We start from the raw sequence: 26,226 nt of genomic DNA, 5'->3' as shown, positions 1-26,226 counted from the left end.
CTTTAGCTCTTATCTTACTAGATCCCTCCATCGTAGCCAATGTGACTGACCACTCACACAACGTTGATTAACACGAATGGCTTTGTAACCTTTTTTTCTTAACTCCTCCACTACCCTCAGAGTCCCTCAGGGGGGAGATTGTAGAAGGGGGCCTGGATTTTTATCTTCGAATCACACATACCTAGCATAATACCTGACAAATGGAAGACATTCACCGTACAATGAAAGTTCACCTACAATCCCAGTAACTCATACAAGCCTCTGTTGGGCAGAACCTTTCAATAAATGCAGATCATCCGGTTGCCCTGAGACCTTCAGCTCCCACTATGGCAAAGCTTGAGAGGGGCTGCTACTCACCCTCTATCCGTTCACAGAGCTTGTGCAGGCCTTGCAGGGGGCAGCCCTCGCACAGCTGGGCTGGTGCTTTAGTCTGCTGCACCGCAGCCACTGTGAAAGCCTGTTTCAGGGTCATCATAATTTCATCAACCTGATCAAAGAGAAGAGAGACTGTAGCTAGCAAAAAGTCAACTTAAAGTGAGATGGGCTGAAATTTCGCAATTCTGTGGAAAGGCTTCGTAGAATTTTTTGGACGGTTCGTCACAGATTAGCGGATAATAATCATAATAACTGCTAGGATTACAGCCTGAGAAACACTACCAAGATAGATGCTCAAGGCTCTTAAAGGAGGTAAGGTAAAAACTAAAAACACAAATTCAATACTGAGTGAGAAAGCCAATTCCTCTGATCAAAAGTCCAAAATGACATTTTTAAATTGCAAACCCAGAGGATACAAGCGAGGAGGTTCTTCGAAAATAATAAAAAAAATTGAAATGCACACCCAAATAAGTCTCAGATGTGTACTGACCAGTTATTCAATAGTTATGAATGAATAACTAAAGCCAAAGAATGATATGTCAACGAGGCTACATGGTTCTGCTAAGGAAAGAAAAATGAGTGAGGTTGAAATTCCTTGTAGATAAGGTTTCAAGGTAAGATCTGCTCAATCTGGCTTACCAGAGCTTCATTTGTGCACTGAAACACGTAACAGACAAAATGAATGCCTCCACCTCCTGAAGACTCTCGGCAGATAAACCCAAAGTGGTCCACGTGTCTAATACCCTGTGGAAGGGAGAGAAAGCAAAAGGAATGTTGAGTTGTATCCAAAAGAGGCACCACTGCCAGGAAGGCTACTGAAGATTTACGCAGCACTGTTTGAAAGAGCACTATAAAAGATTTTTTTCAGATGTTTCAAATCTCTAAAAACATCTCTCAAATGATGATTAACATTGTTCTTCTAAAATGCTAATCTGTTTATCCCCACAATAAGAGAAGATCTGAAAAATGGAGTTTTTAATGCTCATTTTAGTACTAAAAGGAAGTGGAGAAAAGCTGACACAAAAATGCAAACTTTCTTAGGTATCAAAAAATGAAAAACGACTTGGAAAGTCAAAAACAGACCAAAGATTAGCGAAGAAAAAACAACTGTACACATACACATACCTACATATACAGACGGTAAACACACAGACACAAAGGTTAAAAGACTTCAAACATACATATACTTCTAAAATAACAAACAAGTAAATACTGAAGTAAAGTGGTATGAAAACTGAGTCAAAACTTACACTCAAAGAGTACAGAAGCTTTTAAACATAAGATATTAAAGCCAAGGCTCTACATAGTTTCCTAAGAGCTCTTTTTAATAAATATTAACATCTAAACTTGTTTTGAAAGTATCACCTAAGAGGCACCTTAACACATATAAGATATTGTCTATAAATATTAATGTGTCAGTATCTCCTGAGAACATCAGCATGCAAAGATATGAATGCTGATAGCTCAAAGTTCAGGTGATTATGTAAACTTATAAACTGCACCCTTTAGGAAGTCATAAAACTATCACATGAAAAAGCAAACATTTAACATTAGCATTTCAATAGAAGTAAAACATCACGATAAAAATTCTGTGGATAATCTCACTTTCAGATCAAATATTTTCCAATAAATGGGCTATCACTGACGTAAGCTGGCATCTCAATCAATGTTCTCCAACAGCAACGTAAGCATAGGGTATTTCTCAGGGGAATATGATTTGGAAAAACTTTTCCTTTGTAACATCTATTAAGGAACATTATTTTCAATCTATTAAGGAACATTATTTTCACGTTTTGAAAAAAAATTCCCTTTTGAATCCTTAAGTAGATCATGTCATAACAAACAATGATATTTTCATCATCTTATTAATTATGAGAAAATGGAAGTGAGGACTAGAGAAGTCAGAGTTTAAAAAAAAGCCAAACAATAACTTTAAATGATCTCTTATTTGTTAGGAAGGTCCTGAGTAAAATTGGTGTAGCTCATTCTAACTGACACATTCTCCAAAATCTCTCTCTAAAACACACCCAGGAGATTATCAAGAAAGAACTCCAGCAGACAGTATTATGAGTAAAACATGCTAAAAAAGAATCACTGTCTATTATTATATGTTAAGGAAGAAGAAACAATGATGATTGGTACTTTTCAGAAAAAAGTTTTAAACTTTTGTAAAGGAGAAATAAGTATCTATTTAAAAATATGCATTTGAGTGTATATATGAATGTATACATAAAAAATGCACACAGACATACACATATACACCTGGAAATCATGACTGGGGAAACATTACCACCAACTGGGGAAAAAAAAGATAGGTCTATTTTCTCCACTAGGTTATTGTTGCTAAGACCAAAATGCTTAATTTCAAAATTACATTTATATTTTGCCTTAATATACCAAAGCAAAAAAGAAGGAAATGCAAGAACACAAATCAAAGACTTAGAAAGCATACATCTTGTGACCATTTTTAGCACTTCTGTTGAATGACAGAATTAAAATAATTCAAGTAAACACTCAACTGCTATTGAGTCAATAACCTGTCTCCATTTACCTGAGAGCAAAAAGATATCTCCTTAAAATTTTTCTCCAATGCGATTTTTTTGGTGTCAGGACTGATGAGGTAAACTTCAGATTGACCGATCTTAAAAGACAAACAAAAAAAGATACCAGCTTTTCATGAAAGTTGAATTCAAATTTATCACACTAACTTTCTCATTCCATGACCTATGAAAACCAAGGATAAAAGGGGCATGATTCTGAGTGTCTCACTGTAGAAAATCATTTCAAAGGCTTTCATTTATCCAATGGATTTCAGGTAGCACAGGACACCTTAGTGCATCCACCTACGTAAGACAGCAGCCTTCTTTGAGATGGAAGGCCCTGATATCCAAAAGTTAGCAACAGAGCCTCAGATCCCACAACCCCCCCCCCCCCCATGTAAGGAAGTGGGGTTTCCACATAAGTGAATCTTCCAGGAAATAAGCTTCTCTTTTAAAACTTCCAAAACACTTTCCAATGATTATTTTTTACTGAAAAGTCTTTTTAAATTTTTGTTAAAATAGCCTACCGTTTGTTGAATACATATTGTATATTAGGCATTCCCATACTACTTACCTGACTTCTGCAAGTTAGAGCACTCGCATGAAGTAACATTGCCTCACTGATGTGAGTCACCCTAACAGATCTCATTGAGGCGGAGAGGACTTGGGCCAGAGCCACACTGCTAACTGTACTCCGTCCCTCCCCAGGGCCTTCTCACCTGCTGCTTCCTGAACCCAGGATACTCTTCTAATTGGCCACACTGAAACCTGCTCAGTGAAAATCACTTCCTCAAAGAAGCCTTCCTTGATTCCCCAGATGCTCTCTCAGCATCCTCTACTTCTCCTTTGCAGCATTTATCACAACTGTAATGAGATAATTACTTGCAATGAGTTGTTGGTCTCTATCACTGGAATCTAAATTCCACGTGGGCAGGGACCACGTGTCTGGGTCACTGCTGTATTTCTAGTGTGTTGCAAGGGACCCTGTATACAGCAATCACACAATAAGGATTTGAAAATAAATGTACTGAGCAGATTTCCCCATGACACCGAGAGACTTTTTTTTTTTTTTTTTAATATAGATTAAAGCCCAAGTCTGACTGCCAGTACAGCACTCTCTTCGGTGTACTAGGTCAATGATGGAAAGAAAAACACATCAGTACTATTTACTCTCGCTATCTTGATCTTAAACCTTCATATATCCACACAGCACTCAAGTAGCCAGCTTCTTTACTCCTCAGCCATCTGACTGCCATGACTTGGGCACAAAAATGTTACATTGAACGTAATTTTGCTCTAAAATGCTGGTCAGTCTTAAGCCAAAGCAGCCGCAGAAAAGAGGGGCTGAGGAACAATGATTTCCCTGTATGGTCGGAGGCCAGCTCACTCGGAGGACAGTTCTAAGGATCCCAGCAGCCCAGACCCAGGGGACTGGGGGGGAGTCTGACAAGAAGAACCCAGGTCAGCATGGGACCCAGGAACCCCAACTGCCAGCCACAGCTTCCCTGTCCATTCTTTCTCTGGTATTTGGCTGTCAGTTTAACCCAACTTCTTCTAGGAAAAAAGTGAGGAGGCAGTTGGCTAAACTAATATTTCAGTTTGGGTATGAATTTCAAATATCATGCTATCCCCATAACCTGTTATCCTGATTAACAAAGGCTAAATGTTTTATAAATTAATAAAAATAGTAAAGAGGGAGTATTTCCCAAAAATGTTTTCTTGCAATATATTACTTGAAATTAATATACATTTTTTAAAATCCCTTTGTGGGCCTCTCTTACACATATTAACTGTGTCCTTTCCACATTAAAAAGGTGTCTTTATAACCACAGGGAGGGGAAAGATAAAAGTCAGACAAGGATATAAAACGGATTCTCTTTACGTTTCTCCTTGATGATTTCAAGGGCTTAGGACTAAAGTGAGGATTTTATCATGAGAAAAGAATTATTCAGTATAAAAATACACGGATTCACACATAAATCCAAAAGCAATTTACTAAGAATCTTCACTGAGTAAAGCAAATGATCTTTCCAACACGCATCTCAGACCGGGATAAGCACAAAGCTTGACGATATTTTACCGTGAAGAGCATAGTTCGATTTTCCTCAATATCCGTTGGCTGCACAATATTGTGTCCACTGATGAGGTGGTTCTCAATGTCGTTTTCCTCAAAAGAGCTGAAGAAACTATTACTTCGGAAGCTTCGATCTTGAAATTCCTTCTTATAGGCCAGAGAGCGCAGCCCAGGCTGGGAGACGGACTTGCGCATCGGCCTCCGGCCCTGCTCCCCGCCCCCCGAGGGCTGCAGCGCAGATCGGAACCTGTCCGCGAAGGAAAGCCCTCCCCCGGGACTGGCGGGCTCAGCAGTCTGGGAGGCCACGTCAAATTCGGCTTTCCTGCTGCAACTGATGTGATTGAACTTCTCGATGCACTCATCGATTAGCGCTGGCGGGGCCTTCTTGTGCGCCACCGACACCCGGCCACAAAAGAGCACCTCGAACTTCTTGGCGAACGTGTCGTCGAACTCCGACGGGCAATGGAGCTCCTCCTGGCGGGCAATCTTCCCGGCCTGGCGGATGGAGCTGATGATCTCAGGCACCTGCGGGGAGAGGAAGGAGGGTTATTCGGCACGCGCGGCAGTGGTACCCCGACTCTGGCACACAGAGGGCATGACTGCACAAGGAGCCAACACCATGTCCATCCCACCCGCTCCTTCGCGCATTCCATCATGAGGAACTGACGGAGGATCCTACAGGGAATCTGGGGCCGTGAATGCCCTCCACCGGAGGGAAACGCACAACTTTCACAGACAAGAGAAAAGGAACAATATTTGTTAAGCACTTCTTACATGCCAGGGGCTCTGCTAGAGGACTCACATGCCCACAACACCCCACAAGGTTAAGTCAACTGGCCCACGGACCCACAGCCCAATGTGGCAAGCCTTGGACTCAGACTCGGGCTGGGCCCACTCCGAAGCCAAAGGTCCTCTCTGGAGAAGCCGTCACTTCCCAAAGAGGTGTCTACAATGTGGCTCACCAAAACACTATGCCGTTCTTCTAGATTTCATGACAGCGTACCTCAGAAAGTCTTCCACAATAAATGGTTGGGATGAGGATAAGTGAAGACGGAAATAATCTTATATAACATTTCTTCAAATCACAACATCATTGTTTTCTTCAATGACAACAATGTATTACTGTGTCCTGTATTTGCTAATAGTTAAATAGCACTGACTGCAGAGCTAGGAGGTTTTAATCAAGGAGCAAGCAACCGTGGCAGCAGCATCACAGCAACACACTGGGGCTTCTACCCACAGATTCTCCAAAGCCTTTGGGATCAATGTAAAGTCATGACCAGAGAACGAACAAAAGGCTCTCATGTGCTATCGTCATCCCAAGTGCTAACCAGCCTCTCATCATGAGCTTCTGACAAGATCTTCAAAGCAGCAGCAGACAGGAAGATGAATCTGTAATGCAGTGAGTAGCGCCTGTGTGGTCTGTGTGATTCTGTGGATGACGGACCATCACAGCACTAACACAAGACAGGCACGGATCCAATCTTCAGAAGGAAAGGCCTCGTTATTGCTATGACCTAACACCCAATCCAATTTTTTTCTTTTCCATATAAGAAAATTCAATTTAAGTCCCAGTACCCATAGGCCCAATGTCTTTTTAACAACATTATAGAGGAGAGGGAGAAAAAAACCTTTTCAACTCAGGTCAAAGATCAGTATATACAGTAAAGGGAAGCACTTGTAATTGATTTTAAAAGTATGCTTATATTCTGGGTTTATGACATAATCCCCAAAAACCCAGGGACTCAAAAGATTTTTCTCTCTGTGATTTCATATCAAGCACATGTTAAAGACAATCTCTCTGCCATAAAGGTTATGATACATCCTTTCAAGGTATTTTATCATATAAAGAGACAGAATAGCATTAGGGATGTTTTATATTTTGAAAATTGATTACTGAAGCATAAAACCTAAATGAAACTAATTAAGTTGAAATGTCAACACACATCATACATCTCTCTGCACTATTTGCTTGTGTTGTAGCCTATTCCTCTCCTGTCAAATCATCACACATCATATGGAGGCCTAAAGATTGTTCACTAATATGAAAGAAAACGGGACAGAGAGAAGGAAAAGGTAAGAAGTCTAAGTTTCATTCACACCTTTGCGCACGAGTCACTATTGGACCTTGCCCCCAACCCCTAAAAAAAAAAAAAAAAAAAAGCAGTCTGTTTCCCTCTCTGAAAAAGAAAAATGCTTATAAGACTTTTCAGGTAAAAGTTGTTTCTGTGAGGTAAAGAATAATGATTTTTTTTAAAGAAAAATAACCAATTCATGCGAGTCAAAAACCCTGTTGCTTTTCTGAGCAACTGTGTGGAATGATTTTGTCAGGCGTCCTGTGAAACTTCCCAGTTATTAACCACGCTCTCTGAATAGAAAATTCAAAGCTGACTCAGTCTTTTGAGGCTTGCTAAAATAACTGACGTTTCTGTATGCTAGGTCATCCACTGCATCTGAAGTGAGTAATGGTGTCTTTCATTATTTAGCAAAGGGGAGAGAAAATGTGTGAAGTCACATGAATTTCTGGTGACTTACTTATGTCGGTGCCATTTATTGTCAAGTAAGACACAAAGCAGAGATCTGGATTGTTCCCTCGCTTCACAGGACCGGAAGGGGCTAAGGAGTACACTGTACCTTGGTCAAGGTTGAGCTGTGGTAGTTTTTCCAGCCAACAATCTCTCTTGTACTTTGATCAGAATCTTAAAACGACACGCTTTAGTCAGAGACCAGTGCCTCCCTGTCCTTGCTCTGGTGAGTTATGTGTAATGGGGTGTAAGGGAGACAACTGAGGTTAAGTGGGGAGAAAAAAGTCACTGGGATCCTGACCAGAAAACTATAACAATTTCGGAATATCTGAAGGTATATTGCCAAACAGTTTCAAAGACAAATTGTAAACAGTTAAAAATTGAATGTTGTTTAAACATTACTATAAATCATTCAAGTATACTAGGAGACCATTTAAATAAAAAGTGGGCTCCATCTGTGTATAAGTGTATAACTTTACTGATAGTTCAGTTCCCTTTACCTGACACACCGGGAGCACTGTTTCCTGAAAAATAAAGGCTTAATGTCCGCTTGTGAGGAAATCCTGAATTCTCCATTATTTATTCTCCATTGTCTTTGACTCACCTGCACTGTTCCTTGTTACATGAGAGAACTGGGTCATTTACTTCATTTATTTCCAAACATGTTTCCAGGTACAACTTGATACCAAGAGGTAGGGCTTCAGAGGTGTGAGATGAATGTAAGGCAGCCCTGCCTGGGAAGGGAATGGACTACCGAGTAACTGACAAGGGGTCTGCTGGGAGCCTGAACTAAGAACCAAGCTCTGAAAGCCAAGAGAAAGGACGAACAAAAGATTCTAGAAGACAGACTCCAGAGGACTGGGTGATTACCTGGAAGTGGGAGGTGAAGGTATCGAAGACTCCATGTGACTTACAGAGCTCTGGTTTAGACATCTTGGTAGGCGGCTGTGCTAGAAGCCGAAGCTGGAAATAGAGAACGAGAAGCAGGTCTGGGGAGAGACTACGAGTCCTGGTTTGTACATGTTGAGTACGACCAGGAGGAACTGAAAGTAAAGGCATCTCGTGTGCAGCTGGACAAATGGGTCTGGAGTCCAAGACAGAAGAGCTGGATTGGAACCTGAACCGCTCATAGACAGGAGGCAGTCTATGACTCCTTGGTAACAGAAAAAGGGCAAGTAAAGGAGGCAAAGAAGAGACCTTACGATACACCACCATTTCAGGTGTAAAGAACTGAGGAATCACAGGCAGGGAAGCAGGAAGGCAGGCAGGCAGGCAAGGATGGTGTCAGAGCTGCCAAGGGAAGCAAATACTACTCCCTCTTCCAGAAAGGGAGAAGAGGCGACCGAGAATAAACCAAGGGCTGAGCCTGGTCTGCTGGACTTGGCAGCTTACAGACACATGTAAAAATAAGGGCGTGGGGGTCAGCCAATACTAACTCCCCAGAAGAAGCAAACTTAATTGAAAAATGTCTCAAGGTGAAACTGTAGTCTATGAGAACATACTTTGAGTTACAATATTTCCAAATACATAGACCCTTTTAGGAAAAATACGCTGAAGCCGGTGGAATTTATTCCCACTGATATGATCTGGGTACTTTTAACAAAAATCTTTTTTTAGTTTAGTCACAGCAATAATATCTACATCATTTCTGATTGCCAATAAGATAACAAATCAAAATAAACCAAAGTGAAAACAAAGCACTTACTGAGATAAATTCTATAAAAGTTTAAGATTTGGTTGTATTTCCTTTTACATTGGGAATCACAACAAAAATGTTAATTAAGCTTTCTGGTGGGGCCTCCCCACCAGAACATGCCTCTCGCGCAGCATCTCATTCATTCCTCTCCAGAAGAGGAGCCGAGGAAACACGAGAAGCACTTGATGCAGAGCCCCAGTTCCTATTTCATGGATGTGAAAGGCCCGGGAGGCTATAAAATCACCACCACCGTTAGCCATGCACAAACGGAGGGTTTTGTGTGCTGGCTGCTCCACGGTCCTCTGTCCGCCGACAGCAGGAAAAGCAAGGCTTACAGAAGGATGCTCCTTCAGAAGGAAGCAGCACGGAAAGCACCCTGACTCAGATTGGTGAGGACTCGTCCCAATAAACGCATTTTTAATACCAAAAAAAAAAGTTAATTAAAATGAATCACCAACAATAAGAAACAGGTCCTGTTTAGACATAAAAATTTACTAAACTGTTCTTCTGTCTACCTATTTTGAGTTTCTACTAAAGCTTGATTTTAAAGTAAATCTGTACTTATTTCACAACCAAAACAAGTTTCTTGCGAATTCACATACTAACAAATGCACATTATAGCATGACGTTTCTGCTGCAGGCTTAAGTGAATATTGTTTTTAGTAAGTAGCCGGAAAATGATACCCTAAGATAATCAGAAATGTTCATTTCTGTAAAAAAAAAAAAAAAAAAAGAAAAAAAAAGTCCTTATTGAAAAATTTGGGTCAACTTTCTTTTTAAGGCTTTAGGAATTTTTAAGGATTATAATAAACACACTGCAAGTGTAATTTTATTCACACGAACTTAGGAAAGAGCCTCTGAAACAATATTTAGAATGAAAAGTCATTTCACATTTACACTTATGTTTTCCTGCCAACTAGTAACACATAAATATTAAATGAATCAAAAGGAGCCCATATTTCTTTTTAAAATTCTAGTAGTTTTTCCTGTTATTTAACACTGAAACACTCAAAAGCTATAAAAATTAAGCAGGCCACACTCTACTTTGTCCCTTGAATGAAATGTTCTCTCACTGCAAGGAGTCAAAAGAAGCGATTTAAACAGAAAATAATTATTCAGCATAAGTATTTTCCAGAAGGAACGGACTTTTGTTTTTGTTGGTAATGAGTGGTTATTTGCATTTGTTGGTCATCAACAAGGTAAATGGGGGAAGAAAACTAAATTAAACCAAGTATTTCTTCACTCGCTCTTACCTGCCTTGAATTTCATACAAAATACTGAAGAGAATTTCTTCTTTAACTAGTGTTCACTACTTGAATTATTTAAAGAGAATAAAACACCTGTCTTACACTGTCAAGACGAGACACATGCGAGCGTGCGTATTATCCAACAGCTCGGTCTGTTGAGATCAGATTTCACGTCAAGATGTGAATACACTTCATACAACAAATAAGACGTGATTCCTCCTGACCATATGAGGCTTCCAATGCAAGAACTAAGAGACACGTCTAAACATGTGATTTCCACTACAATGTGACAGATGCTAGAACACAAACATGAGCATAACACTGAACATGTGCTACGGACTGTCGGTCCTGAGGAGAGAGGTCTGTCTTGTTCTGCCTGCCATCGCTCCTCATGGTGAACTAATAATAATGCCTCAACTCCTGCTTTGCGCTTACAATTAGCCAAAAGGTCAGATTAATGTTACCTCTTCCCAAAAGAGAGATCAGATGTGCTCATTAGCTGGCTGAGGAAGCGTCTGGCACGTGAGAAATGCTAATGACTGCTGGCCCCTAACACAGTGCCGCACACCCTCATTCATCCTTATCTTTCATCATATGTTAAATAGTGGTATTCAGCTTCCCTAGTTCTGAAATAGCAAACTGGAGAAACTCTTAGCTTTCAAATCGCATGGAAAGGGTCTACGCAAACACAAAAGCTGGGGTCATACCCCAAAACAACCCTTGGAAAGATTCACTACAACCTTCTGACTAAACCAACATGTTTCTACAAACGTTTAAAACTATGAGACTAAAATCCAACATAAGAAGAGATTTAATAGCTGCAAGAGCTAACAAAAGAGGGTAGGAGAAGGTAAGAAAGGAAAAGAAAGAAGTGGGAGATGATATCACTGTAAAATTAGGACAGTATTTTGTAAGTCTTCTAAAACAATTTTTAAAAGTCAAAACATTTTGTTTGGTTACCGTAAATATTGACAGAACTCATGAAATGAATCATTGAATGTTCAACCTGGGAACATGCAGAGGTCTGACAATTAAGTTCACAAACTTGTTGCAACAATGTTGCTAACCTTTTTTGATATCAGAGGGATTATTCATTATGAATTTATACCAACTGGACAGTTAACCAAGTTTACTATTTGGAAGTGCTGAAAGGGCTGCATGAAAAAGACAAAAACGACCTGCACTTCTCACCAACAATTCATGGCTCTTGAATCACGACAATGCACCAGCTCACATGGCACTGTCTGTGAGGGAGTTTTTAGCCAGTAAACAAATAACTGTATTGGAACACCCTGGAACACCCTCCCTACTCACCTGATCTGGCCCCCAGTGACTTCTTTCTTTACCTGCAGATAAAGGAAATATTGAAAGGAAGGCATTTTGATGACATTCAGGATATCAAGGGTAATACGACGACAGCTCTGATGGCCATTCCAGAAAAAGAGTTATAAAATTGCTTTGAAGGGTGGACTAGGTGCTGGCGTCGGTGCATAGCTTCCCAGGGGGAGTACTTCGAAGATGACTGTAGTGATATTCAGCAATGAGGTATGTAGCACTTTTTCTAGGATGAGTTCGCGAATGTAATTGTCAGACATCATATGTACAAAAAGTCCAACCCTCTTCATTTAATGTATTGATTAGCGACTCAAATGTGGCTGCACATTAGAATCGTCAGGATTTAAAATACTAATGTCTAGCCCCACCAGTGTAGACGAAGCAGCTGGTTTGGTGGTGGGGCCCTGGCACATGCAGTCTTCAGAAGGTCCCACAGTTCTAATGAGCAGAATTTATTACCTGTCTTTTGTTGTGCCCCAGGTAAGGAATGCCGCTTCTTCACCCTGTCTGCCCCCCACAACATCATACCCAAAACGATTTGATTATTAAGGCTCTAGGCAGGCTGTGTGCTGTAGCAGCACTAAAGCAGCTTACTTAACTGTGCAGACCATGCTTACAGCAGAGATGAACAAACGAGTGAAGACAAAAATACAGAGTCGCCAGCCACACCGATATCTGATGAACTGTTATACCATTTAAGGGCAAATCTGATTTGCAGATAAAGTCACCGTATTTCAGAGGTCTCAGCTAATTAGACACATAAGAGCAAATGCCTTATAAGAAATGCTACTTTATAGTTTTGATCACAGTTTATTTCAAAACAATCTCTCAAAGATTAAGAAACACAAGTACAATGAGCAAGCAATTAATCATAGCAATCACCCAACATTAGTTCTGTATGTTACAAAATCTTTGAAAAGGAACACTGGGGTCCCTGTTCTACAAGGCAGGAACTAAAGACATGGAAATGTGCTAGAGAAACCATTAAACAAAGCACTGGTTCCTTCTCCAGGATATACACCATAATCAGTTTTTATAAATGATACATTTTTGAAATTCTGTCACTAAGGGAGAAATCATCAACAAAGGAATATTTGGTCATACAGTGTGTATTTATAAACAAAATAGTAAAGTCAGTAGAGCACTCGGCACCAATACTGTTTTGCTTCTACCTAAAATCATTCAGGACCAACCGTATTAGACTTATTAAAATTTATTTTCAAGCTAACTAATTGCCCTAGTGTTGTGTTTTCACATCCAAATCAATAACCTTAGACAAAATACTTAAAGGAAGAGAACATGGACCTTCTATTAGGACACACACACGAGTCTTTTTCACCTGTTCTCATTTATGCCTCAAAACAAAAGCCGTTGAGACTCTCAGAGCAGTTAAAACCCTGGTGCAGGAGCCAGCAATTCCAGTCTAGGGCATCACAGCAGAGGAATGCCCAGACTCACCAACAGCTGCTGCGTTCAGGGACAGCCACAGCACTTCTATGTCACAAACTAGGAACAACACACTGTCCATCAACAGAACTGAAACATGTGGCATATTCATATAATCGAAAACATACAGAATGAGAATAAACAAGCTATTCTATAGGCAACAACATGGGTAACTACTCAAACATTGTGATGAATAGAAACAGGTATAAGAACCGCATGGTATAATTTCCATTTCTGCAAAATTTCAAAAATAGGCAAAACTAAACTATAATGACAGGCAGCAGGACAGTGATTATTTCTGAAAAATGTGACTAACTGGGAGGAGGCCTGGGAGGAGGTGACTGTCCAGCTGCTTCATCTGGGTACTGGCGACACAAAATTATTCAAACTGCGAAGTCACTGAGTGTATGACTTATGTATAATTCTGTTTGTACGTTATACTGCAATGACAATTTTACCAAAAACAGAATGCTTTCACAGGCATGATGTAATTTGTTGGGGGTGGGGGCAGAGACTAGCCCAACGTTACCAGCTAGTAAGCAGCAGAGTCAGGACAGCAGCAGCTGATGCTAAGACAAAGCCTCTTTCTACCACTCCAAGATGTCACTCTCAACTGAAAAAGACGTTCCAGTACCTGTGGTGGTTTTTAGCTTTGGTTTGGGAGGTTTTCGTTCCCTTCTGTCTTGGTCTTACATGGAATTCACCCCCCTTTCCTCTAATAATAAATAGTACCTCACCCCATTCCCATTCCAATGGTTATGTGGCACACACAAGCCCAGGGCATGAGCGGAATGGCAACCCTGGGCTAAGCTGACCAGCATATTCTATTACCCGGCCCCACCACATAATCAGTTCGGGGTTGGGCACATCACCCAATCCAGACCAACGACTGCTAGGCCTACGCATTTTATGGAATTGGCAGGGAAAAAAAAAGAAACTTGTTATATTCCTTTACACCAGTGATTCTCAACCAGGGGCAATGCTGCCCCCACCCTCCAGGGATACTTGGCAATGTCTGAAGTCATTTTTGGTTGTTACTACTGGAGGGTGAGAGATGCTACTGGCAACTCAGCCAGCTGGTGGAGGCCAGGGAGGCTGCGGAACTTCCTATGATGCAGACAGGACGGTCTCCATCACAAAGAATTTTCTGGCCTAAAATGTCAGTAGTGCTGAGGCTGAAAAATCTTGTTTCTGGACTTAAGGGTTCTGAGACTGTAAGCCTAGAATTGTAGGTGCCATCATTCATAAATGCATGTCAGAGAATTCCAGAGGTCGTGTAACAAACACAGGGCGGGCGATGATGGAAGAGTGAGGACGAGAATGATGGTTCTGATGTGGCGGAGGGCCTGGATCCAGCCACACCTGAAGCCAGAAAACTGGGTTCTTGTGCCAATAAGTTTCCTTTTTTGATTATGCCATTTTACACAGTCTGTCAATTGCAGCTAAGAGTCCTATTCAACTTCCCACTGTGTATAAAACCTTATCCCAAATTCTATGGAGAATACAAAAGCAAATCACACATAGATCTTTCCTTCAGGGAATCCACAGAGGGAATAAACAAGTATGCAAATGACTAAACAAAGTGCAGTGCCAAGCACTACAGGAGAAGTGCTAAGGCGGTTAAGAGAAATACATACTCAGTATGGAGTAAATTTCAAATAAATTATTATGAGCACATATGATTCAAATATTTACCAAATTCTGCCCTTCTTAGAATAAAACCAGCCACCAAAGACACCAGGGAGTACTCCCTCCAAAAAGAGACCTCAGGGAGTCCAAATTGACTCCATAAAACAATAAATAAATAAATTTTTAAAAAGGAATATATAAAATTTTAGATTATATCAAAAAATGTTCAGAAAGGGTGAAAGTGGAATTCATGTTGGAATGACTTGTTTGTGCATTATTCCCAGGCCCCTCTCCTCTCCGCTACAATGAAAAAGGATTATGAAAACATATAAAACAAGAGAACTACGCAACAGGACCAAAACACATGGGTTATTTGTAAAATGCCTACACATGGCATCACACACAGGTCTAAATGTGCCACTCAACAATGATTCTGTTTCTCTTAAAAGGTAATTTTCCTCCCCTTGCACCAAGGCCCACGTCTGCAATCGAACTGGTGCCAGTCCTCAGTGACCGGGCTGCTGACGTGTCACCAGTCCTTGCCCCTCTCCAGATTCACACGCCTCCTTTGTTTACCTGTAAGCAGAATGCACTTGATGGAAAAAACAGCAAAAGAATTTTCTGGGTTTCAGCCAGATCTCTAAGGGCTGGCCTTTTTTCTTAGGTAAAAGGCTTTCCTCTCCCCCAAAGCAGTTGAATGGGAAAAGGAGCGTGCATGTACGTATGGAGCCAAGTGTACGTACAGCTGTGAGCCACGGCAACAAGAGTCGTCCTGCGGAGGCTGTGCTGTGACTCAGAATGCAGACCTCAGCGTGAGGCTGGGAACAGCCCTACCAGGCCAGACATAAACACCGGGGGGAGACAGGCTCACTACGTAAGCCCTACAGTCTAGGCCTTTTACTCAAATCGGAACCTTACTTCCTAATAAAACGCAAGACTCGCAAGACTCCTGTGTCACTAGCCCCAGAACCCAGACAGACCTCACAGTCTCACTCTATGTACTTAAAACACCCTGAATGGAATCCGTTTATCAGAATTGAGGCAGCCACTCCAACTCTTCGCCTTGTCTTTAAGCTAGAGTTGACCTTTTCAAAATACAGCCCACGTTTTCCCTCTGGGACACCTCCCTGGTACACATACTCTACTCCCCCAGTCCCTGGGGCTCCTGCTCCCGTTGGGCTCCAGCCAGGTGCCTCTAGGCTGAACTAAAAAAAAAGTCAATCATTTTATGACCAAGACCTTTTGCGGGCAGGATGCTACTGAGCCAAAGGGACAGAAAAGAGGAACGCCTTGCACCCTGCCTCTGACTCCCTTCCAAGAACCGAGGTCAGGCCCTTCCCCTGGGCCCCAGCGGGGAGCAAGCTGGGCTGTGGCATCCTGCCGTGGAGTGAAAGGGCCAACCTCAAGAACCAAGGAAAAACAAGTACTAATTGTTTTACCACTGCTCAATAACCCAGCCGTCTTTTAAAACAGCAGCAGAATGTATTTGCTAAGCTAGTCATCTTTTATTTCTAATAATAAGCTTAATATACAACCATGTAAAAGAAAAATATAGAAACATATAAAGCCACCCATAATCCTAAACCCGGAAATACCCAGTTAACAGTTGGTTTTTCTTACACGTGGCTTTGTATATTAAATGGTCATTTCCTTTACAAAACAAGGGAGGGATCACAGTGCCCTGCAACTTTCCTATCATCACGGGCATATCGCTGTTCCATGTCGATCCATATAGGGCCATTCTCATCCCTTTCTGATAACCACAGCATCAATTTCATTCGCTGCAAACACTGTACACGACGGGCATTAAAAACAAACAAACAAACAAAAAAAACACCAAAAATGTTTTAACCTGTTCAGGATCCAATTCCAATTTACCTTGTGCTACTTGTCATGAGCTACGCTCAATAACAAACTGTTTTGACAAAGCTCTGATGAGCATTCCAACCTTTGCATAAACTGCCTGGACCCCTAGTCACATTTTAGAGGGAAGGGAGGTAAGCAGGGGTGAATCCAGTGTTGCTTAATAGAACAGAGAGAAACATTTCATGAGGAAGGAAACCAAACGGAGGATCTGGGAGCAGAAACTGAAACACAATAACCTTAAAAAGATGGAGATGAACTCTCACTGCTGCTGGTCACAACTCTTAGAAGAGTCAGCCCTAAATCCTGTCCCCGCTTAGGCCATGAACCTGTATCTACCAACCAGAATGCTGAAACAAGCTCCCAGCTCAGCAGCTTCACGTGCCAGCCTGGGCAAGTCACACAACCTCTTAGAACCTTATCATCCTCTTCTATCAAAAGGAGATATTGCCAGCTATCTTGTAGGTTCACAATGAATGTGAGACTTGTTAGTACAGAGCCTAGTACCGGGTTTCCCCGAAAATACGACCTACCTCAAAAATAAGCCCCAGTTAAGATCATCAGCCAGACGGACGCATTTAGTACATTATGACGATGTTCCAGAAGAAGATGACATGACTGTATTTGAATACATGTACATTGCTGTACATGAAAAAATAAGACGTCCCCTGAAAATATGCCCTAATGAGTCTTTTGGAGTAAAAATTAATATAAGACCCCGTCTTATTTTCGGGGAAACACAGTATATATTAGCTCCCAATAAATGCTAGCTGTTACCTTCACGTTTGCAAGGTAAGAAAAGGTCAACTCTAGCTCAAAGAAACAGTACCTGAGAAACCAAAGCTACCCTGGTGGTCTGAGGCCCCAGGTGGACAGCAAGAAAAGCCCAGGTGCGCTGAGATATCAGATGGTGAGCAAAGATGCCACCCTGGAAGTGAATCACCTAGACCTCACTGCCCCACATGAAGCCAGGCAGACAAACTGCCCAGTGGAGCCCTTCCTAAATTTCTTACCCACAAAACCACATGCAAAATAAATGGTTCTACTAAGCCACTAAAAAAAATTAAAATAACAAAAGTAACAGTACCCATAGGCAAGAAGCTTGCTATTATTCCAAATACCTTTCGGTACAGAACTACTCATAAATGACAAAAATTTAGTCTATATCCTCCAGCAGCACACAATGCCAGCCACATTTAAAAATCTGACCATATTTCCAAACATCCTATAGGCAACAGAACTCTCCCCCACTTCCAACTTTCCAGCTATCCCAAATAAACAAGAATAGGGGAGCTCTGATGAAAATGGAGCTGAAGAACAGAAAGCTAGCTCTCTTTTTCCTTCCTTCCGTTAGCCCTGGGGTCCCATGGGGGACCCACAGGACCAATGTGAAAACCAGCACTTTGCAAACCTCACAGGTCTGTGAGTGGCACAGTTTTTGTGGCACATTCAGGACTGCCCTAAAAACTTCAGCGCATGAAACACCTAAATGCTTGAATGTCAGCTCCAAAAAAGGGACATTAATTTTGCACACTAATATAGCCCGAAGTGCTTAGGATGGGCCTAGCACACAGCAAGCACTTAACAAATTTGCTCAATGCATGAAATGGTGGCAATTTAAAATAAGAATGTACTGACTGCAAGGTTCTTAAGCGATGAGAAAGAAATACGCCAACTAGACTTGAGAAGAAAACCACGATGAATCTGTAACGCCCCAACACAACGCCTGTGCACAGCAGCATGCAACAAGCCGTGCAGAAGGAACAAACGCTGTAAACATAGTAAACCAGAAACACTGGGACTCAGTCCGTTTGGATTACAAGATTTTTCTAGACAGCTGAAGGCTGACCCCTTTAAATGCCTCAGCTATTTTTATTTTTACCATTTTGGGATGAGAATCGTTTAGTGCATTTTTTTTTCAAAGGCTATAGAGAATGTAGTGTAACCCATCCTTCTGTGTGGTGAGCATGTATTACACCATGACCACAAGAGCTATTGAGGTTGTGTTAAACTGTGTGCTGCTACGGGTTGGGGCAACATGCAAAACCTTACGGGATTAGTAGACGTGAGTGAGGATTCTCAGCTTTTAATTATATACCCCACATTCCTACCAGTCCTCCCTACGCAAATGTTGGAATGCTCTCTATCAAATGCATCCCAGGGACCAAGCAGAGGCTCCTAAACGTTTTGTGTCACAGAACCCCTCTGACAGCCTGGTGAAGCCCAGGGACCCTTCTCAGAACAACGTCTTTAAATGCGTAAAATAGAATACACAGGAATATAAAAGAACTAAAAAGGAAATTATCCAAATAATTATGACACAGTATTATACGCTTATTACCATAGTTAACAAGATCTAGAGGAAAGTCAAATAAGTGTTGTAATTCAAAGTAATGATAAGCATACACAATATTTTTTAGAAATGTGTAACAACTGTAATCAATATGAAAATAACTGATTTTATTCATGTTACCATCACAGGAGCTGCTAATGCTACTAGGTTTGATGGCTACATTCATGATTGAAAGAAATGTTGAATTTCAATTAGAAGTTTGTAAAAATGAAGACGTCAATTATTTCCCCATCCAAGGTCAAGGATCCCTACTCCCCAACTTCCATCCTCAGATCCCAGATTAAGGACCTTTGGACTAAAGGAAGCCCAGGGGGCTCGGAAAACCAACTACAACTAACTCAAAGATCCAATCACTATCATCAGCAGTCATCTCTCTTGGGACCACGGCGTACATATATTGTATATAAGAATAATGCAACAGCGCCATCCCACCATCCCAATGCAAACATAAAGCCAAATGGAAATGGAAAAACCGCACCAGAAGCTGTAGGCATCAAAGTCTACAAAGAGAAATTGCAATGGCACGATGCACTTAGAAAGGAAAGCAAATTCTAATTGGTAAAACTCAAGTGTCCATTAGAGTTATGGAATTAATTTCTACATAATGTAAATTCTTCATCAAAATAAAAACATTGCAACTCTTTTCAAATGTTACAAATACTCAATTTAATTCTGATGTGATTTTTTTTACCTAGCTAGTCTTTGAATATGGCAATTTAGTCTAATATACAAATGGAAAATTATTTTCAACTATTAACTTTGTATTATCCCTGCCAGTGGGAGAATAGGAAAAACATGACAAAATAAATACCTCTGAATCTTCATTTCAAGAACCTGTTATTTGGGGTACAGCTCACATTTGGCAACTACAGGCAAGCAGGGAGCCTTTGCTCTAGAATGTTCTCATCCTCTCTCCGCTAGCATCTGCTGATTCTTCCAGATCCAGTTCAAACATCTCCTCTGCTCCATTCCCTGTGTTCCCAGACCCCTGACACTCTGCTGTCATACAGGTCACAGCACTGAGTCTGTTTCCCACACCACACTTTGGGCTGGGGGTGGCATACCATTTGATTCATTTCTGTGGATCCTACAGGGCTGTGTCAGAGTATTTACTAAACACCCACACTGTAATTCGAGGCAAATAAAGTGTAAAGTGGGTAATGTAATACCAATTCACCTCAATTTAAACATATTTACTTGAAAATACACCAAAGTACTATAGGTGAACTCTATAGGTTAAAAGGAAAAGAAACAAATAATAAAATGGCTTTATTTCCTAAGCTTACTATCAGGTAGAAAGAGTGACACCAATATTTTATATAACCATATGCACACTGTCAGGGGGAAAACATAAGCTTCTGACACCTTCATCTGAATCTAGTTGTTGATGTTAAGTTAACATAGCATCTCAGGCACTAATACCACTTATGGAACCAACGACGTGCCAGACACTGTGCTTGACACAGATATTCTCACTAAATCCTCACACCAACCCTCTGAGGAAACATCATTATTTCTATTTTACAGAAACACAGACTCTTCTGGATCAGTGCTAGACACTGGGGCTGTAGATGAATGTGACACTGTCTAGAGTGGGGCAAAAGACGTAACACTACTTATAAAGCAAGGCGATGGAGGTCATGGAAGCAATAAGAGCCTCAACTCAGCAGCTGATCAGAGGAAAGGCACCTACGTCTGGGGGTGGGCAGGACAGGAAGAGAGGGGCCACAGAACCCTGTCCATAGGAGAGGACCCCAGGGCTGCCTTCAAATAGAGGCTGGTCAGGGGAGGTGGAGGGAGGCACGCCAGGCGCAGAATACCCTGCTCAAGGCCACCAGCAAAACCCTGAGACTGAGACAGGTGAGTGAGGCTGGGACGGCTTACAGTTCCAACAGGTCATATGGCTATTGTGGGAAGGATGGGTTTGCCGGAAAAAAGAGTAGAGGAAGGATGAACGGCGGATGTTGAGTGGAAGTGGCTTCATCCCTAACGAAACCATCAGTCCCAAAAGGCACAGGCCTCGTCACCCCCGTTCTTGGCACTGTTCCTCACACTCAGACTGAAGAAATGAATGATGAAGGAACAAATGAGCAACTGGGGAGGAAGAAATGACAACCTAAACTGGGGCAGTGGTAAGAAAAATGGAGAGAAGAGGATAAAATAAAGAACTATTTGGGAAGTAAAACTGGCAAGAATTAGTAACTGATTGGATATAGAAGCTGAGTGGTTAGATATAAAAGTGAACTGACATCTTGCGATGCTTAACCATGGAGCTGGGGAGACTGTGGGTGGGGCTGCCCCCCACCCCGTTGACTCTCTAGCCCTGACTTCCTGTTGAACTTCGTGGTAACTTCAGGGGGACGGATGCTAATGAATAGAATAGCTATTGTGGAACCGGGCCATTATTTTCCTTCTTCACCTGGGAGCCGGTTGGAGCCCCGGTTGGAGGTGTGCATTCCCACACTGCGGTGGTGGTTTTTGTTTCTTTTTTCCTTTTTCTCAAATAAACCATTTTTCTTGTGGATTTATCTGGAGAGTTATTTTTGCCAGGTGACAGAGAGATGGTAGAACAATCCACTGAGACCAAAAAAAAAAAATCCAGAAATCTGAACACAAATTACAATTCAATATTTATTCATGTGAGTTTTCTATCTTTCCAAGAACATTTTATTCCTGAACAGAAAGTGGAAATTGTGCAGCTAGTGAAACTAGCATGTGCTCAGGGATTAATTCCCCTTACCCATCTACTCCAGTCCACGTTGGCATTCTGGCCAAAAATTCTGAGATTTAAAAAAAAAAAAAAGGTACACATGAAGAACTGTTATTTCTGCTATTTATTTTCAGCAAAAGAGACACAACTTAAACCAGTGCCTAACAATAAGAAAGATCTGGAAATGGCTCACTGTATTAGTCGCTGGGTAGCAGGAATGTGGTGGTTTGTTACTTTTGCCTATCAGTATGTTCTTTTTCTAGAATTTTCATCGATTGCTTTTGTAATCTTAAAAAAAGGTTATTTTTAATTTTTTTGAAAGTACATTGTTCTTAAACTTTAAGAAACTTTAGAGGTTACTGTCTACTGTTTGTTATTAGCGAAGGCCTCCCAGGGACAAAATTATTTGGAGAGGAGAAAAATCCTTTTAAATATATGATAAATTATTTTAATGTACAAGTGAAAGGGCATACATTTCCAAGCGCCCTCAAATGCTTCACTAAATAACAAATGCCTTTAAGTCATGAAACAATCTGAAAAAATAAACCTCAGTATCTACAGAAAATATAAACTTCAGATAGTCTAAAAGTGATATTCAAAAGCCTGCCTTTTGCATGCATAGGGACTTAAGACAAAAACTTGTAGCTTAAGTGAAAATTGTGATATAGTAGGAACTGGTCTATTTTATGAAGTTGACAGTTCAAACTTGAGGTTAGATAAATCATTGCCTTGTTAATCAGATAAATAGTCTTACTTCCTAGGTACTGAAGTAAAATGAATGTGATTCAAATGATCACATTTGTGGACACAGTATGGAATCAGGTTGACAGCACTAATTTTTTTTTTTTTTTAAACACAGTATCATTTACAGCACAGAGCTACACCCTCAAATATAGTGCCTCTGTTCAAATTACTAAAAGCCAAACCTCCGTCCTCCTCCACCTCACAGGCAAAAAGCTAGGGGTGGCAGACTTTGCTAAGCCGAGCATGGGCGGGACCTCAGCCCCTACTGAGGCCTTTGGCTGGGTGCCTTTGTGCAGTGTGCAGCCTGCGCAGACATACAGATAGCAGCCCAGCCACAGCCCTGTCACCAACATCTGTGAAGTCCACGGTAATTTCTAAACAAATGTTAGAAACTTAAACCTATTAACGCAGGATTGCCAGAATAGGTTCTGGTACGTCTTGGAAATACATGTGACTTTGAACAACACGGGCCTGAACTGCACAGGTTCACTTATATGCGGACTGTTTTCAGTAAATACCTGTACTGTTTTCCATTCGCAGTTGGAAGGCTGTGGATGCTGAGGGCACACTGTATGACTTGACCTACAGCATTTTAAATCGGGGACTTGAGCATCTGCGGGGGTCCTGGAACCAATCCCCAGTAGATACCAAGGGGCAACTTAAGTTTTGGGGGAATCAAAAACTATATGTGGATTTTTTACTGCATGCAGGGCTCAGCACCCCTAACCCTCCATTGTTCAAGAAGTTGTTCATACAGGTTGTTCATACCTATCCCTGTATGTCAATCATTTACAGTTTTTAAATACACACTACACTAGCTTTTACAGCATTAACTACATTCTCGGGGGGAAAAATGGTCACATATGTTCAAGAGTCCTGAACTTTATTCAGATCAGTGGTAGAAACAGGTCTTTTCTCTCAAATCATTGCAGTCCTTTTCTTGAAATAAACTATTCTCACCAGGAAGCCATTCCTTTTCTATAATCTTGATCAACAGGCAAATCAGAACTTTGGCCAGTACAGGATATTAGTTAGAACTGGTCTCATCTATTTTCCATTTAACATATTTTATACTTTACATAATACCAAGTATAACAGTAACAATACTATTTGCTGCTCCTGGGCTTTCTCAGAAGATATAAATGTTAGAAAACTTTGATAAATGTTTATAAAACTCAAATTGTATCCTCAAAAGCAGAATTGGCAAATACTTTCTTCCTGCTTTTAGAGATCAAGGAAATCAAAGAAACACACAAGACAAAAATGAAACAGTATAAAATTGCACATAGAATGACTTGTCTAAGTCTGAGTTCATAACCAGTGCCTCGCTCTCAGCTAACATTTCTCTCGCTCCGGGACCCACCTATGCTCCTAGTGTGTAAGAAAGGAAATCCGATCTTGTCCAAGCACCCAACCATCCCTCCCCAGCCACTTTTCCAAGGCCATTTACTCTGTGTCACATGGAAGGGAAGGAATGAACTGCAGTACTTTTCAAACCACTTCCAGTTCCAAAATTCTATTTTAAAAACATAAATTAGCTAATACAATGAAAAAAAAAACAAACAAAAAACCAACATCAGGGACAAGGGAATATATGTAACATATTATATGTAAATTACAAAAAACAAACCAAAACAAGAAAAATCCTTGGCCGGCTAAGTACCCATGGGGCAGACCCAGCGTTCCAAAAGTTCATGTGAAAAAGATTTAAGGATTGTGTTGATTATAAACCCAGACAATAAGCTAGCAAAATGACCTGGATATTAAAAGAATGAAAAGGAACAAAAAGCCTATGGCATTAGGAGAAATGGCATCCTTCTGTTAAGAGAAGGGTCAGAGCCTCACCATCCTTCTTGATAATAGAGCCCCAAAGTTTTGGTTTTAGGAGACTTTCAAAGGAGCAGCAATGAGAGTTGCAAGGTGCCTGCAAGTCCATGAATGGAGACAGCGAAGGAGCTCTGGGCTTTCTGCTTGGTCAGGGGAAGACGGGACACATGTCACTGCCTTTGCACATCTTGTCACCATGAAGAGGCACTGGCGTGCTATCTTTCATGAATGGGAGGAAGGTGAGGCACAAAGTGAGCAAGATGCTGTTTGGAATACAAAACTCTTTCCATCAGAGCTATGTCAAGTGGCATGGGCTCCTTAAGGAATGCTGAGCATCCCTTGTGAAGATTCGAGCGCTGGACGACGGAGCATGTCCACGCTGCTCAAAGGCAGACCTTCCATTCCCCAAGTCTAGGGCTTTATGTAAAGACAGGTGTCGAGAACCTGCCTGGCCCCCCAGCTCCTTCTCTCCCTGCCCTGCAGGCTCCTCTACCTGTGTGTGTGGGGGGGGGTGGGGGTGGGGACAAGTACCCGACATTTCAGCGTCACCAGACCAGACATTTTATAATCAGGAACATTCCTAGAGAACCAACACCGAAACCAAGGCTGGCAAGCGATAAAGACTAGCTGCGCCAGCCACGATCTGCTGCCGGGAACGTATTCAGAGCTTTGTTGTTTTTCCCAAGTCTAGGAAAAGGCCAACGTTGTCCAGAAGCTTCAGTGACTCTCTGAAACTCAGCTCTGATCCACCCTCGATTAATTCTGCAATCAAGGAACAATTCCACCTACCAAGTGGGAACTGTAGTCGCCGAATGCTGCCATTTTCAAAAGTGAGACTTCATTTTGATTTACAAGGATAAGAGGCAAAAAATAAAAGCTAAGCCCTAAGGGGAGAAATAGGGTAGGGAAATCTTACTGCAGCACTGGCCTCCTTTAGAGTGTATTTAGTAAAATGCACTTGCATTTCAAGACATCTTGGGGAAGACTCTTTATGGTGTTCTGCTTTCTCTCTTCTCTCTCTCTCTCCCCGTCCGTCCCTCCCTCCCTCCCTCCCTCCCTCCCTCCTTCCCTCCCTCTCTCCCCTCATTCTCCAGGGATTTCATCCACTTCCCCAAGGCCAACAAAGAGAAATTCTTTGTCTACATATTTAGCTTTGAATTCTTCCTTAAACATGACTGAAATTTCCAATCACCTCTTTAAGAATCACCCAGAATTTGGGCACTTTGACCTTGAAACATCCAAATCATGTTCATTCTCTTTGCCTTAAAATAGACCTCTCTCCTTACTTCCTGGTCTCCCAATTGTGTCCCAGGTAGCTTTGAAACCTGGAAACTAGCTTCTACACGTCTCTCTCCTTACTCCATCTTTTCATCAGCTGTCAGACTGTATATTCTCTCTCACTATGAGTCCAAAACCTCAAGCACTGTTTTAGGCCTGTGCTTAATTCAGCCAGGCCACAGCAGGACCTGCAGCCCTGCCTCTGGCCTCTCCCAGTGTATCTATCCCCCCATCCCACTCTCCACTGGCAGCCTCATCTTCCAGAAGCACAGTTCTGGTGGCATCAGCCTACCACCACTCACCTTCTAGGGTTTCTCTCATCTCTACCAAAACATCAACACCCCAGCAGGGCCTTCAGAACCCTACATGCTGGGGCTCCAATCAGCTCTTCCCTGTAAGTTTCCTATTCATGGGTTGGGGGGAAAAGGGGTGATTCACTCAACTCCACTCAAATTCTGGGCTTCTGCTCATCTGAATGTCCACGTCCATGCTTTGTTTATGCAACTTCACCCATCCAAATGTTCTTTCTCACCCCCTAGATGGGACCCTCAGACCACTCATTCAACCTATTCATTTTGTCAGGA

The 26,226-nt window shown here is 41.5% G+C and overlaps 1 protein-coding gene across 5 annotated transcripts in view; it reads right to left on the bottom strand.

Moving 5' to 3' along the window:
* TBC1D1 (TBC1 domain family member 1) overlaps positions 1-26,226 on the bottom strand; it is a 209,343-nt gene that overhangs the window by 103,005 nt on the left and 80,112 nt on the right. For all 5 annotated transcript variants that reach the window (XM_019741932.2, XM_074322281.1, XM_019741934.2 and 2 more), the window contains 4 exons: positions 4,996-5,514; positions 2,927-3,016; positions 1,015-1,119; positions 358-487 (listed from right to left, as the gene is read on the bottom strand). In XM_019741932.2, the coding sequence (XP_019597491.2) occupies positions 358-487; positions 1,015-1,119; positions 2,927-3,016; positions 4,996-5,514 (844 nt within the window). The remainder of the gene's footprint in view (positions 1-357; positions 488-1,014; positions 1,120-2,926; positions 3,017-4,995; positions 5,515-26,226) is intronic.

Source organism: Rhinolophus sinicus, linkage group LG02 (assembly GCF_036562045.2).
Source record: "Rhinolophus sinicus isolate RSC01 linkage group LG02, ASM3656204v1, whole genome shotgun sequence".
In the NCBI taxonomy this organism is placed as follows: domain Eukaryota; kingdom Metazoa; phylum Chordata; class Mammalia; order Chiroptera; family Rhinolophidae; genus Rhinolophus; species Rhinolophus sinicus.
The sequence above is the reverse complement of the archived record's forward strand: the minus strand, read 5'-3'. Positions and strand labels throughout refer to the sequence as shown.